This window comes from Macaca nemestrina, chromosome 1 (genome assembly GCF_043159975.1).
Source record: "Macaca nemestrina isolate mMacNem1 chromosome 1, mMacNem.hap1, whole genome shotgun sequence".
Lineage (NCBI taxonomy): Eukaryota > Metazoa > Chordata > Mammalia > Primates > Cercopithecidae > Macaca > Macaca nemestrina.
The window spans coordinates 5,663,964-5,679,889 of record NC_092125.1 but is presented as its reverse complement, the minus strand read 5'-3'; the positions used below and the strand labels follow the sequence as shown (position 1 = coordinate 5,679,889).

Here is a 15,926-nt window from a genome sequence, read left to right as displayed (position 1 = left end):
CTTGACATTTCCATCTTGGTTTTATATAGAAACTTCAGACTCAGTGTACCCAAAGTTATTATCAACATCTACCCCCATCAAGTCTCGTTGGTTTGCATACCCTGTCTGTTAATCACCCTAGCTGGAAACCTCAGAGGGATTCCTGACTCCTCCTACTTCCTCACAGTTTCTAGTTAATCATAACCTCTATCACTTGTGTACTACTGCTTCAGGTAGGACTCCATCTATTATCTGAACAATTCCATAAATATTCTTTAAAAAAAAAAAAAAAAAAAAAAGACAGGGACTCACTCTATTGCCCAGGCTGGAGTGCAATGGTGTCAACTTGGCTCACTGCAGTCTCGACCTCCTGGGCTCCAGCCATTCTCCCACCTCAGCCTCCCAAGTAGCTGGGACTACAGCATGTGCCACCTCACCCAGCATTTCTTTTTTAACAGAGATGAATCTTGCTATGTTGCCCAGATTGGTCCCTGAACTCCCAACCTCAAGTGATCTTCCTGCCTCGGTCTCCCAAAGTGCTGGGATTACAGGCGTAAGCCACTGTGCCCGGCCCAATAAACACTTTTAACTGCTCTGCCTGCCCCTGGATCCTCACTCATCTAATCTGTCCATGACAAAGATGCCAGAGTTACCTTTTCATGACACAAATCTGATTATACTATCCCTTGCTCTAAATACTTAAGCACTATCTCATCCTCTTCTGAATAAAGATTAAATATTTTCTAAGAAACCTAAGATCCTTATTATCTAATATCAGCTTCATTTCCCAATGTTACCCAACTCATATTCTACACTCTAGTCACTGAGCTTCTCAAATGCCATGTTCTTTTGCAATCCTAGCTAAACTCTACATGTAAATTTCTGTGCTTGAGTGCCAATGCAAATTCTAACTCCTTTCTGATTCAGCTCAAGTCCCCTAATCCCCTAGACAAAGCCAATAATTTCAACAGTACTTTGTATGTAGTTTGACCTGAGCATCTGTGAGTATATGTTTTGTGCCCCAGATTATTCTATGAACATCTAGAGCAGAGACTGGTTCATCTCACTCATCCTTGTATCCCCTGTTTTTGCTGCAGCAGTGGAGGGGTTGACACATCTATTATAAGAGAAATTATTAGATCATTGAAAATACTGCATCTTCTCATTAGATCAATAACAACCTCCTGGTGAACAAACAGGAATTATTCTATTAATACATACCAGGCGGCTAACGTTCTAAGAATTTGCCTCACATTCATTCAGTAGTTCCTAAGTACTGACTATGTGCTATTCACAGAGTGGGCTGACAAATTAAAAAAAAAGAAAAAAGAATGAGACATACACATGAAAACCACAAGTAAATTTTGTTCTACTAGCCATTTATATAGAGGGCCACAAAGTAAAGGATGGTCAAAGTTGCCTGCCACAATAAGAAAAGGATAAGATAAAAATTCACTGCCTTGAATACCAAGCCAAATATTAGACCAAAAAATCAAATAGATAAAAGTTGGCTGGACACGGTGGCTCACGCCTGTAATCCCAGCACTTTGGAAAGCCGAGGTGGGTGGAACACGAGGTCAGGAGATGGAGACCATCCTGGCCAACATGGTGAAACCCCGTCTCTACTTAAATACAAAAAAAAAAATAGCCAGGTGTGGTGGTGTGCACCTGTACTCCCAGCTACTCAGGAGGTCAGGAGGCTGAGGCAGGGGAATTGCTTGAACCCAGGAGGCGGAGGTTGCAGCGGGTCAAGATGGTGCCACTGCACTCCAGCCCAGATGACAGAGCGAGACCACCTCTCAAAAAAAAAAAAAAGAAAAAAGAAAAAGAAAAAAAAAAGATAAGTCACAACTCTGTTTAAAGGTTACCTATCACCAGGTGCTGCTCCTTACTTAATTGTAAAAGAATGCTATTAAACGGAACACATTTCAAAACTTGAACTAAGAAATTGTTGCATTCTAAATAAGATACATACGAAATACCAAATAGGCACCAAGAAACTTGATTTCTACTCTTGGTCTGCACGAATATTCTGAGAGACCTTGAATAAATCACCTAACCCTCTTTGGGCCTTTGTTTTCAACTCAATGAAATGGAAATGAGAATAGTATCTCCCCTATCCACCCACTGAAAAAGCCAGGGAGTTAATGTATGTGAAAGTGCTCTGAAAAAGAAAACAAAATCACTTTACACATATAAATAATGTCTGTAGCTAGGATTACAAAATGATTCTTGAATAATTCTTCACAAAGCAAAAAGACAGTATCTCTTTTATTATGTTTGCTTATTTCTGCTGAAGATAAAGTCATGCTCCTTATAAGGTTAAAAGCTAGAAGAATGCAATGAAAACCATTTCTAAGATAGAGTTAAAAATCCAACTTTTTGGCATTCACTCATTAATCCAGTCAGTATATACATATACATATACATATACATATATATATGAGCATCAACCATAAATAAAACATTTTCATAAAACCCTATGTGAGGTATTATAAAAGATTCAACAATATGTGAAATCATCTATGCTTCAAATGAGTAGACTCAGAGAAATACTGATATGCATAGATACCTAGATGGGAAGGCAGATATATACATATACAAACACACATATTAAGAGACATTTTGAAAATTAATAGTCATTTCACATGATTTATGAATTTATAAACATGAATGAATGTATAAACATGCATAAAAAATACTGTAGTTCACTGAACAAAGCAGCAAGAGCCATAGGATTCTTCAAGTCATAGCCATAGCTACAAAAACAGAAATACAAAGTGTGTACAATTTTTTTGCCATCAACCCTTTCAGCTATGCATAGAAAAGATTATTTTCAAATGACAAAAAAGCAGTTAGAGGCCGGATGTGGTGGCTCACGCCTGTAATTCCAGCACTTTGGGAGGCCGAGGCGGGTGGATAACTTGAGGTCAGGAGTTCAAGACCAGCCTGGCCAACTTAGCAAAACCCCATCTCTACTAAAAAGACAAAAATTAGCCAGGTGTGGTGGGGGTGCTTGTAGTTCCAGCTACTCAGGAGGCTGAAGCAGGAGAATCACTTGAACCTGGGAAGCGGAGGGTGCAGTGAGCCAAGATCGCGCCACTGCACTCCAGCCTCCGTTTCAAAAAAAAAAAAAAAAAGCAATTAGATATGTTAACACAGGCTGCGGGTGAGAGGAGAGTATTGAAAAATAGGTCTATTCCTTTTATAAGAAATACAAAGGCCCAGAGACTGAAAGAAAGAAAAGGGATTCTCCTATCCCCACAAGATCAAGTAACAGAGCAATTAACAAATTTTCACTCATAATATGGATAATGAAACTCTCAAAATCCTTATTTGGTAAATCTGCATAAAAGTTCCAAGTTAGGAAAGAGTCGAGAAAAATTTTTAAATGTTCTATATTATGCAGTTAAAAATAAGTCAGGATCTCAGTGGGAAGATGTCTACACCAAATACATTGCTTCTTGGAGTTAGTTATATTTGAATTAATTTCCATATCTCAATTTTTAACCACATTCATCAGTAATTCGCTGAGCGTCAAGGCTTACCGTTTATTTGGATCCTTTATCAAGAGCCCTGAAAGCAATGATTTTGCATCTGAAGAGAGTGTTCGAGGAAACTTAATGTCTTCCATTAATATTAATTCAAAAAGTTTCTCATGGTCCTGGTTGTAGAAAGGTAACCTCCCACACATCATTTCATACATGACAACCCCTAGGCCCCACCAGTCTACTGCTCGGCCATAGTCATTATCTTCTAACACCTAAAAGTGAAATCAGTAAAAAGATTAATTATTATATGTTAACTTTTAAAGCATTATTCATAAAACATAAGATTTTTATATAAAAATGAATCTTAACTTTCAAAGCCTAGGTAGTCTATTCTGAGATCTTGACATTTAAACTGTGAAGCATCCTACAAAAAACACAAATCACATCAAATATGTGGAACATTCAATACATATCCAGAAATGGCCAGTGTACAAAAAAAGGGGCAGGTCGTACAAAAAAAAAAATCCCAAGTACATGAATATACATAAGGATCAAATGAAAAACGTTAGCTAGCATATTTACATATTTTTTCTTAGGCCTAGTGACTTTTTCATTCTGGTTCCACCCATGTGGACTTTAAGTAACAACTCAGAGCTAGGGTGTGCTGATTATAGAGCATATAACATGCACTACACATTCTTGCTTTAAGAAGAACTAAGTAATACAAATTAAACAGTGAAAGACAGTAGTAAACAAAGGCAATGTAATGGAGAAGTCTACAGGGCAAGACAATCATTAAGTTTGAAAACCTTTGGAGGTCCCTGTATGTTTCAACTCTTTCTGGAACTATTTAATTGACAAAGTGAATATAATAGCTTATGGTATGAGGTGTAATAAACTTTAATAGCCACAGCTTTGTATCTCACAACAAAAATTTGTTACAGCAAAAAAATGGACTTAATATCTGTGTGGTATATGTCCTTAAATTTTTCCCAAAATATATTACAGGCAAAATAAATTTAGTTAGAAAAGATATAAAAGTATCCGTTTGCCTATGTTGGAGCAATGTGTTCAAATGGGAACATGGTAACTTACCATTTGCCCCAGGAAAAATTTGGTTTTATCTTTTTATCAGATTTGTTCTTCATCCAATGGAATATTCCTCATCCATATGCAACTTTGAATATTTTATTTTAAAACTGTATTTGATAATCTTAAAGCTTACTTTATTTGATCCTCTCAGCTTTGGAAAACCAGATCAGGAAAACCACATATATGAATTTATCAATTTAAAAACACTTACAACCGATTACAAAAGAGAACATTTGATAAGGACAAAGTAGTACTTGTGTTCCAAACTTCCTTGGTTCAAATTAAATATTTTCTGGAAGATTACTCTTACATGACTTTTATTTAAAATTTATCAATAATCTCACAGAATTACAGGTGATATTTTTGACAGTTACATTATGATTACCTAAAAATACTACGAAAGGCACTTTGGTAGGGTATTTAAAGACAAAGGATATAATTTATAAGAAAAAATATGTTACTTAAAAGATCTATTCAGTAAGCATTTCTATTATGAAAAGATTTTTAATTCAATTATATCAATGTTTGCTTTACGGCTAAAAAACTGAAAACTTCACTGGTAGGATATGAACACAAGTTTAGATCCTATGCTTTTCTAGAAATGTTTTGTAAATCACAAACTAACAAAAACATTTTCTGGAAGAACAACAAATTCTAGTTTTCATCATTAGCCTAAAGAATGTATTTTTACTTGTTTGAAATGAGTAATCTGAGAACAAATAGAAAACAAAAAAATAACCTGAAAAAGCAGAAGAAATTCTACTTACATATTTATGTTAAAGGAAATGCTGCATATATTATTTTAAAATACCAGTGACTTCTGATGATTCAAGGATCTATCTCATGGCCAATTAGTAGAATGCACTGTTTGTGGGCCTTTATCTAACTGACACAAGATTTTAACTAATAACAACAAAAAAATTTAAATCTAAGTAACCTTTAACTGCATTCCTACAACACCAATAAAACAGTGGCATATATGGAAAGGAGCCAAATGTGGTTTTTAACCTCTTTTTTTCATAAAACCATAAAAAGCATAAAAGCTGGATTAACTGCCTCCCGAACCCACATTTCACCAGCCGGGTTCTCATCCCCAGCTGGCAAAACTGGCAATCCTTTATTTTTGTTTAAATACCTGGTTTGCAGCCAGAAGGGAAAGTGAGTACATAAAAAAAGGGGTTTTTATTTTTGAAGAGAAATAAGCAACTGAAAAATAAAATTGCATTGTAAAAAAATCTGTTTGATAAAATAAATTTTATTTAGCTTTGTAAAATGAATATTGATTCTTAAAATAAGTGATTTTGCCTCTGAACATACGTGCTTTAATTGATCTACAGATACATAATGCTATAATTAGAACTGTTTGCCGTATCACTTTGTATTGAATAAAACTGACGTAACGTATTGTCTTCCGGACATGTAAACTTAAGCAATGCTGAGGAGAAAACACCCTAACAACTAAAATCCCTCTTTACCTAAGAGATTTCACTATCAGTTAGAAAGATTTTTGTTCAAATCCTATCTCCAAACAGCTATAAGATGAAACATATATAAATAAAAATAATTACACTATCTTATATGTGGATATATATGTTCCCACTATTCAAACAATATCTTTTCTCTTTCCTGAGTCTACATTATTTCAAAACACAATACTTTTAAATACTCTGGAAATCCCACAGTCAAATCAACCAATTTGAATCCCATAACCTCTTTCAGATTATTTTAAGGAGACAATTTTTCTCCCTCTACTCAAAGCACTTATTATTCTATAAATACATAACATATACAATTTACATTTTTTTAACTTAAGGATTGCAAAGTCTTTCTGGCTACCTCTGAGAATTTTTTTTTCTAGCTAAAAGGCTAATTTATTTCATGGTTATTGTGAGGGCTGGCTGAAAGGTATGATAAACAGTGGTATAACGGACAGGTACAACAACGGTAGAGCATATTTTCAACTTCATTAAAAGGTAATTTCTCATACAATCTGGATATAAATACAGATCAAAATATGCTCCTGAAAAATCCAATGAAAGATTTATCTTGAAGAAATAAACTTGCATCTCTTTTCCATAAAACCAACGTTACTGACTTAAATGAAACCCAAACTTTAAATAGGAAAGCAGACATTTGGTATTTCCTCTACCCCTACAGTCCTTTATAACCACAGATGTAGTTGTACTTTATACCTACCTTCAACACAAATGCCCAAACAGAGATGAAAGAGGGGATTTGGAACATTAAAAAAAAATGCAATTGTTACAGACTGATGAGTGGTCACATCAAATGAAAACTCAAACAGAGCACAAACTCTAGAAAATAAGGCTTTATTTCTAATAGGAGCCAGAAATTGCTTTACTTTCTGATATGATAAAACCTAAGACTCAAGGAGGTTACAGCAGATACAAACTAACATTAAATACCCTGGAAATATCTGATCAATATTTGATGAAGAGACTTACATTTATAAAACAGCCAGGTGAGTTAATAACAATTCAAGAACTAATGTGTTTTAATTTCAAAGAATGATATTGAATGAGAAACTACATATTTTTAAATGATACTATCAATTCAAGTTTCCAATGTAAATATTTATTTGGCTAATGGGCCTTTTAAAAAAAAAATCTATTCATTCCAATATTCTTTTACCAGGAGGATTTACTAGGAGGTTAAAGGAACACCTCCCTCAGCCTACCCACCAGGCCACACAATGCACCCAAGGCAAGCAATTATAAGGAGGCTATGTATGCCCTGGAGTGGCTTACTGCTCAATCAATAATCCTGACAGAACAGATGGGGGAAAAAATTAAACATCTAAACAAACTGTCTGCACACCTATGTTGTGAAAGTAAACTGCGAACTTGGATGAACCAATTTACCACTAATTCAAAAAAAAAAGATTTTTCCAGTAGTCTTACATTTCAGGTAACTGATAGATGTGTGTTTTATACCTAAACACACATCTGTATCATTTATCATTTATGGGAGCCCTTCATATATTCTTAACATCACAGGTACGGGCTAAGAAAAAAAGACCTATAAATCTTCTCATTCAGATTTTAAAGTGAACTGCAGTTTCAGGAAAAGTATCCATTTCAATACATAAGATTATAAATTCTACAGTTGCTTGGTATTTTCTTCATAAATACATATTTTATAACTATTTCTCAACTGCTTTAGTAATTTTTAAGCGACAGCAACTGTCAATGCCATTTGCTATGAATTGTATGAAGGCTGTACGCTTTATGGCCACCTCTCCTAGCACACACAAATACTTGTACACGGTTAACATCGTACTTTCAAAAGCAAACTCTGGCTAGCACAGGAAAAATCCTTCGACAAGAGAAAGGCTAAATGGATACAATAATGATGATTAGATCATACTTACACATATCTTCCAAGAGATTTCTATACTTCTTTTTTATTCTGAAGCAATAGACATTATGGGATTCCAAGAAACTGAGCCTTTATAACCCAAGTAACAATAGCCATTGTAAAATACTATAGGTAATCACTAGTGTTCCCAGTTAGGGTTAGTTTTGTATATGTTCTCATGGTACAGAGAATTTAAAATTAAACTTTGTGCTTAAACTAGAATCATACCAAAGTACTGAATGCAAATATTCTGTTAAAGCCAAAAGACCATATAACATTGAAAAGAAGTTAGGGCAAAAAATAGCTACTTTAAGAACTGACAGACCTCTAAGTAAGTACAAGATGCCACTTATAAACATTGAGAGGCGTTAATTCCATTTTAGTTCATATTTAAACAATGTCTAATTATGAGATAAAATGGAATGGCTTGTAATATTACCCAGAAAATCATATAAAATAGCAACATACTATAGAAAGAAATTAAATATATTCAACTAAACAGTAAGCCAACTCATATGAGAGTTAGAAGTTCTTAAATATGAATTCTAACTATAGAGCAGACAACTTCTATCTGAACTCATCCCTCTACTCCTTTAATGTTCCCTTTAATCATGGTGATGAGATCTTTTCTGAATTACCAGGAATATTAAGGTTTTCAAAATTACCCCAGGTGGACAGATATCATATGAATTATTAACAGGTAAATAAAATGCTAGGGTTGTCCACAATTTTAGAAAGGCTACTAAAACAACTCTTTCTTTTCACAGAAAGCATAGAGATTCTAAGACTAGCTTTACAATCTGCTGGAATATAGTAGAACTTTGTGCAAAGACTAATCAGAATGTAACTACATGTGCTACTATTTTTACCTACAGATTAAATGTGCAAACATATGTAACTAGCCTCATACATTTCTCTTCAGATCTCCTAAAAACAATATTGGCAGCACCCACAAAATGACATATTTTACATTTATTCTTTGTTGGATTTAAAATAAAGAAAATTTTATTTAGTACATTTCGAGTAAGTTAGCTTCTAAACATTTCCCACACCTGCAACACTAGTCCATGCCCTGGCACCTCCTTTATTACCTTTTCTGGAAGTTAATATATATCTTTGATTTTTAATTTATATACAATTTAATCTCCATTTGTACTATGACCTCAAATGATGACTTTGAGCAAATCTTTGTATCAAAATAGTTATCAAAATATTCTCATCTATTTCAGCTATTTTAAAAATGTTACATTATGTTACATTATATGTAAGATATTAAAGACAGTAGGTTTCAAAGAAAAAAATCTGGAAAATTAGAGCAAGTGAAATGTTTTCTAAGAATGGGATTCTAAAAAACTAAAAAGAATGCATCAAATACTGCTTCAGTAACTGGAAAAACAAATCATTTTACATTTAGATGAAATAAAATTATATACATTTTTTTCTCAATAGCAACCACAGCTAGATATTATATATTTCCCAACAATCAAGTCATTTTTTGCAATCTTTGTTAGTTCTAACTCGATTATCAAATAATTTTTATTTTTACACTATTACAGAAGTGCATTTCTCTAGGTTTCCAAAACCACCTTATTCAACCTTCCCCATCTGTCACCATCTGCTTCTTTTTAGCATGTACTTTTTGTGTGATCACATAAGCATGTGAAAACTAACTAACATTCAGATGATTATCTGCTGGTACATTTGAGGACTGGGCATAATAAAAGTGAACTGCCAAAACGCACTTAACACTTTTAATTTTGTTGGGTCTTGCATGTAAGCTACATTTGATTTTCAAACTGTTTTACAGTTGGAAAGTTGATCAGGTACTGCTAACTCAAGAGCAAAGCTGAGACTCTAAATAATTAGCACTGCATAAAATGGTTTGGATTCAATAGAAGCCAAATCAAATAATAAAATTTAACAGTAAGAGTTTATATGTGATTTCTAATTTCTTTTATAATTTCTAGGTGTGAAAATACAGCACAGATTATAAAAACAAAATCCCCTCAAGATATCATATGATCCATAATTTACTATAAGTTTATTTCCTTCTAATGTACAAAAGAGCAAAGGTACATTCATTTAAAGCTACACATGCAAATGCAGTTTTCAGGACGTAGCACACTAAATGCATAGTGCATATGCCAGCTAGAAGTGAACCTCTGTAACCTGTTAAAAACACAAAACAAAAACTAGCCTTTTCTACATTAACAGTATTGTTAAATGCTTCCCAAGTTGGAAAACTGCATTATAAGCTGCATCCTTCCTCAAAAGAGATAACAGAACAATACCTTAAAAATATTTTTTTCAACAAATGGCACATTTATACTGTAAGTTTTATGTTTTCCTCATTTGCCACAAGAAACAAATTAAGTTCACTTAAACCTAAGTTTATTTTAAAACCTGCCATGTATCTGACATTGAACATTTAATAAACTGGCTTTAAACTGATTTTTAACACTCTTTGTGAAGTATCTTCAAAATACCCTTCACCCGTCTTCATACCAGATTAAAAAAACATAAAAGGTGAAGGAACACTATTGCTAGGTGAAGTATAGGTTGCAGCAAGATTCCTACATAATGTGTAAACAAATCTTCTGTAAAGACAGAAGGGATAATGTTGACAGTGAGTCATTCACAAGAGAAGCAGTAGTCAAGAATGTATTACAGATTTGATACACAACTACTACTCCTAATATTGTCACAAAAAGCCCAGCATTAATAATGGTAATGTACTAGAAATTTCAAGGTCCAAAAAAAGTGAGAGACACCATCTGAGGTAAAAAGAAGAGGCTGGCTTCAGCTCCTGCCAATCCCTCCCTAACACTGACCATGTAAATCTGATCACAGTATCGCCTTGCTCTCAATTCACAAGTGATTTTCCCTAGCCCACAGGATCAAATCTAAAACTCTGTTACATTTCAATCCCTATCTATGTGTCCAGCCTCCTCTCCTGCTTCCCCTTTTCCGCTGCCGGACCCTCCCTGCAGGCTTAAGCACGTTTCCTCTTCCTTCCACTCCACTGTATGGAACTAGTAAAACAGTTATTTTCTTGCACAGTAATAACTGTTTTCCATAACTTATCACCTTAGTAAACAGCAAGCCACTTGAGGGCAAAAGACATTTTCTACCATCATTGTATTCCCAGTACCTAAGGTAATGCCTGATACTTAAAAAATATTCAATAAATAATTATTTGATGAATGAATGAGTGTTCTTCAGTAAAATGGTGCCACTGAAGACCAGAATAAAGGAATTAATTCTTATTTTTTAAGGGTAAACACAGTCAGAGTTTAAAAACGCAAGATGTGACACGACATTTAAAATATAAAAGCTACAATTTCATGTTGTTTCAAGATTTCTCATACTCAAATAGTAACAACAATAATCACTCTTCCCTATAAAAACATGGTGTCAAGATTTTAATTATGAATCACTGTGTATCAACCAAGGATGGGTATATAAACTGTTTTTAAAGATCAGACTTTTGAAGTATTAAAAAAGGTATACAGAAATGTTTTCTTGTCTTTAAAGAGAAACTCATAATTTTGTGGGAACTATAAACTTTCCATACAGAAACAAGTGTACTCTTCTTGCATTAAATTCTTAATTTGTTCTTCAGCTAATGACATTGCGTAGGAAATAATATCTTTGTTTCTCAGATCATCTGCTTCTTAAATGAGATGTATTCGTCTTCTTTAGAAATAATTTACCCTAATTGTGACACAACTAATTTTGTTATTCTAAATATGGCATATCTTTTTCCATAGCAAATTTATAGCAGGGGTAACTGAACTCCAGAGAAACAAATAATTTTTTTGTGACATTTATAAAAACAATTCTATTCTAGAAAATATTTTATTTGAATAAACAAGAAACAGTGTTACTAAAGTTTTACCTAATTCAACCACAAAAATAGAGAATTCTAAACTACAGATTTTTAAAGAGAGAAAATTATATTTTTGGCAAGAAAATAGTAGGAAATTTATTGTATTTTAAATAGTAGCACTTATTTACAATAATTTAACATTGTTGAAATGTAAATGTAATCCCTAGTTGAAAAGAACTATTAGAATAATAGACTAGCATGAGTTACTATATGTATAAGGAATGCGAGCATCATTGGGGATTTTACTTCCTAATTTCTTTTGATTACATTTTCCTGTTGGGCAGGAAATTTACAAAGTATTCATTTAAAAATTATGATTATTTATATTTGTAAGTGGTCTTCAAATTAGGATTTTTTGAGGCCAGGACGTATGTAGTTTAAAAAGTAAAAGTGGGCTTTATAGTCAGACAAACTAATTAGAATCTTCATTACACTTCCACCACTTCCCGGTTGTGTACAGATAACATTTAAACATTCTGATCTCATGTTCCCTCACCTTTAAAAAAAATTGTATTTGCTACCTATCATCAAAGATTATTCCAAATGTTAAATGAAATAGATGTAATGCACTTACACAGCATGTGGCACATAGTAGATGCTCATTAAATAGTTACCCTCACACATCAAGTATTAACACCTCCCTATTTGCCTATAGCCACAAAAACTGTATTGGAGTTTGAGGGGAAATGGAGCACTAGCTCCTCTCTTTGGAAAGCTCTTCCCTTTTACCTTTGCGATAGGTACCATCTCTTTCCATCAACCATCACTTTCCCTGAACATACTGTCTGTGAAAGATGTTATTTTCCAAAGATGGCTGTGGCAGTATCTCCCATCTCACATGCTCTTCTGCACGTAAAGGTGTGGTCTCTGTCTCCACCACTTAAACGTGTGCAGGCTTACAACTGCTTCGGGGAGTAAGGGTATGACAGAAATGATGTTGTGTGACTTCCGAAAATAGGCCATAAAAGGAGATGCATAAACAAATGTTCAGAGCAGCAGCATTATTCACAGTAGCCAAAAAATGGATGCAACCCAATGTACATCAGCTGCTGAACAAATAAACGAAATGTGGTTTATCCATACAATGGAATATTATCCAGCCATAAAAAGGAATGAAATAACAATAACATGCTAAAAATGGGAAAGAAGCCAGTCACAGAAGACTCCATACTGTATGATCCCATTTGTATGAAATGTCTACAACAGGCAAATCTATAGAGACAAAAAGTACATCAGTGGTTGCCTACGGGGGAAGGAAGAATGAGGAGCTAATGGGTATGGGGTTTCTTGCTGGAGTGATGAAAATATTCTGGAATTGGACAGTGGTGATAGTTCTACAACTCTGTGAACGTACTAAAAATCACCAAAGTGTGTATTTTAAAGAATAAGTTTTATGGTATATAAATTGTACTCCAATTATAAAAATATCTGTGAAATCAAACTTTTAAAAAGTTAATAGTCTTGATGGTTTACTAGGTGGAAACAAAGGCACCATGCAGCTTCTAACGTGTTCCCCAGGACATTTGCTTTTAGGGCTCAGAGCCAAAGAAGTCTGACTGCATTGAAATTGTCATTATGAGGAAGTCCAGACCCATGGACAGAAGGGCTACATATAAGTGCTCCTGCCAACAGCCCAAATAAGTTACTAGTGGACGGCCGACAGAACTGTCAGACATGTGAGTGAAGATGCTTCCGGATGACTCCAGTCTCCAGCCATAGAATCCTGCTCTCACTGTAAAGTCTTTCAGGCTGAGACCTCATACGTAGTGGAGCAGAAATTAGCTGTCCTTGCTGTGCCCATCTGCATTCCTGATTCACAAAATCCATTATTTTATAGAAAATGGTTGTTTTCCACTGATAAATACTAGGGTGGTTTGTTACACAGCATTAGTAACTGGAACACCATCTACAACAGCCACACCACACCCTTACATTTAATAGTGCTTTTTTTTTTTGTTTATGAAACTTAAGACGTTATGTTATTTCTTTTTTTATTTTCATTGTCTCCCTCCACTGAAAGCTAAGTTCCCTGAGACTAGGATCCTTTTCTGTCTTGCGCCTGTAACCCCATTATCCAGAAAAGTACCTGATATACAGCAGATATACAATAAATATCTGTTGAATAAACAAATTAATAAATTATTGTGGAACCCTTAGCACAGGGAGGTTACCACTTTGGAGCTTCCTTTGACATAAATTCCAAAATGTAGCTACTGTCATTTCAATAATTTTCCCAATAAAATAATTTTAAATAAACCCACAATACTATAAATTAAAAATCACTGTTGTTTCTAAGGAAAGTCCAAGATGGTTTATAAAAATATAAATATTCTTGCTGAAATCAATTATTCTATTTTAATAAATGAATCAAAATGGGTATAGCCAAGATAAAATGGATATGGCCAAGATATAAAAATTGATTTAATCGACTTTAGTTAGTACCTTTGTGCTTATAGTTTATAAAATTTAATTTCAATATATTCTTGGTCCTACAATATCCCATTATAGCAAATTAAGAACAAAAAAATTTTGATTCAGGTTGAAATAGAGATAAAAGTAGTAGACACTAGAGTTAACTTTTAATGCTTAAATAGTTTACTTTACAAAACATCATGTCAATGTTACTTTCCTATCAGTGGAGCCAAAGCCTACCTCTGGTGCCAGATATTCTGGAGTGCCACAGAACGTCTTCATGGTGGCTGCATCTGTGATCCCTTCTTTGCAAAGTCCAAAATCTGTAATTTTTATGTGGCCATCTTTATCCAGCATTAGATTCTCCAACTGTGTATTAAGAAAAATGATATAATTTGTTCTACAGTCTTCAGCAACAGGAAAATACCGTTTTGAAAAACTACTGAATGCTGAGTAAGGTATTTTGGAAACAGGACATAGTTGTTGTAGCTAATAGAACTTTCAGTACTTACAAACCCTGTTGTTTCACGTGTAAAAAGAAACATGTTTTATCAAACACTTCAGGATGATAAAATTTTCTATTTTTAAACCAATAGGAATGAGTGATACTGCTTTAAGAGCCATTATTTTGTAAGTTCTGAAAATTAAAGCCTAGTCAACTTTTCAAAGTAGACATCAATCCTCTCTTTTTTAAAAAAAGAAAATGTGATCTAAACAATCCCAAAGAGATGAGCATCCTCTTCTAGATATTTACAGATGGTTTTCAACAATTTCTCCTGGGAATCTATTGCTATTATAAAATATTCACTTACAGAAATTTTTTTGGTGGTGCTTGTAAATCAAACCTAAATCTTATTTTGTAAGGTAAGGCGATATCCTCTTTTGCAGTTCTTTGTAATTAAGAAATACCAACCCTTTTAAACATAAAAATAAAAAGAACATCAAAGTCAAACATTCAACAGTTAATAAAAATATATAGCATAAATGTTATAAAGTTGGACTCTCTTTGAATCCATTAATTCAAAACACCAAAGAAATCTTAAAGATTTAACCAAGTAACAGGATCATGTGCCTCAAGCGGAAAATTATGAAACGTAAAAGAGGAGGAATTTGTGCAAAGCCAACACAATTAGAAATAACAATGTAATCAGCCAGTTCCCCTTGAGCTAATGTGAACCTAAGATTATGATTATCATCACACAAAGATACAGATGAGTTCTGAGTTGTGATCATACAGCCTTATGTATTCAGGGCCCATAAAACTTTGCCTACTCATGTAGATACAACCTAAAGGTATTTCTTTGGTCATACAGAAAAAATATATAAAATGTGAAAAGTATATTAACAGGATAAATGGTAGTTAACTTTCATTTAAGGAATAGATTCTTATTCTACTCCTTAATGTGATGACATTTGAAAGAATGTACCTCGACTCTGATGTTAATATCGAATTTAAAACAGATCTCCACTTAAGAACATAAACAGATTATCAGTCATATAAAATATGTTATCATACTCTCTGCCATATTGTCAAATGTCTTATAAACCAGACACTAAATACAGTTAGGCAAGTTGTGTTCACTGAAGCAAAGATCAGAATAAACAAAAGTCCTTTTTTATAGTACTTCAATGTGTTATGTAACTAAACCAAACGCTTGATACACATTTCATGTATAGCATATCTC

At 33.7% G+C, this 15,926-nt stretch overlaps 1 protein-coding gene across 7 annotated transcripts in view; it reads right to left on the bottom strand.

Moving 5' to 3' along the window:
• The window catches only part of LOC105474669 (AKT serine/threonine kinase 3), a 356,860-nt gene that overhangs the window by 48,920 nt on the left and 292,014 nt on the right, over positions 1–15,926 (bottom strand). For all 7 annotated transcript variants that reach the window (XM_011729486.2, XM_071069549.1, XM_071069543.1 and 4 more), the window contains 2 exons: positions 14,482–14,610; positions 3,528–3,742 (listed from right to left, as the gene is read on the bottom strand). In XM_011729486.2, the coding sequence (XP_011727788.1) occupies positions 3,528–3,742; positions 14,482–14,610 (344 nt within the window). The remainder of the gene's footprint in view (positions 1–3,527; positions 3,743–14,481; positions 14,611–15,926) is intronic.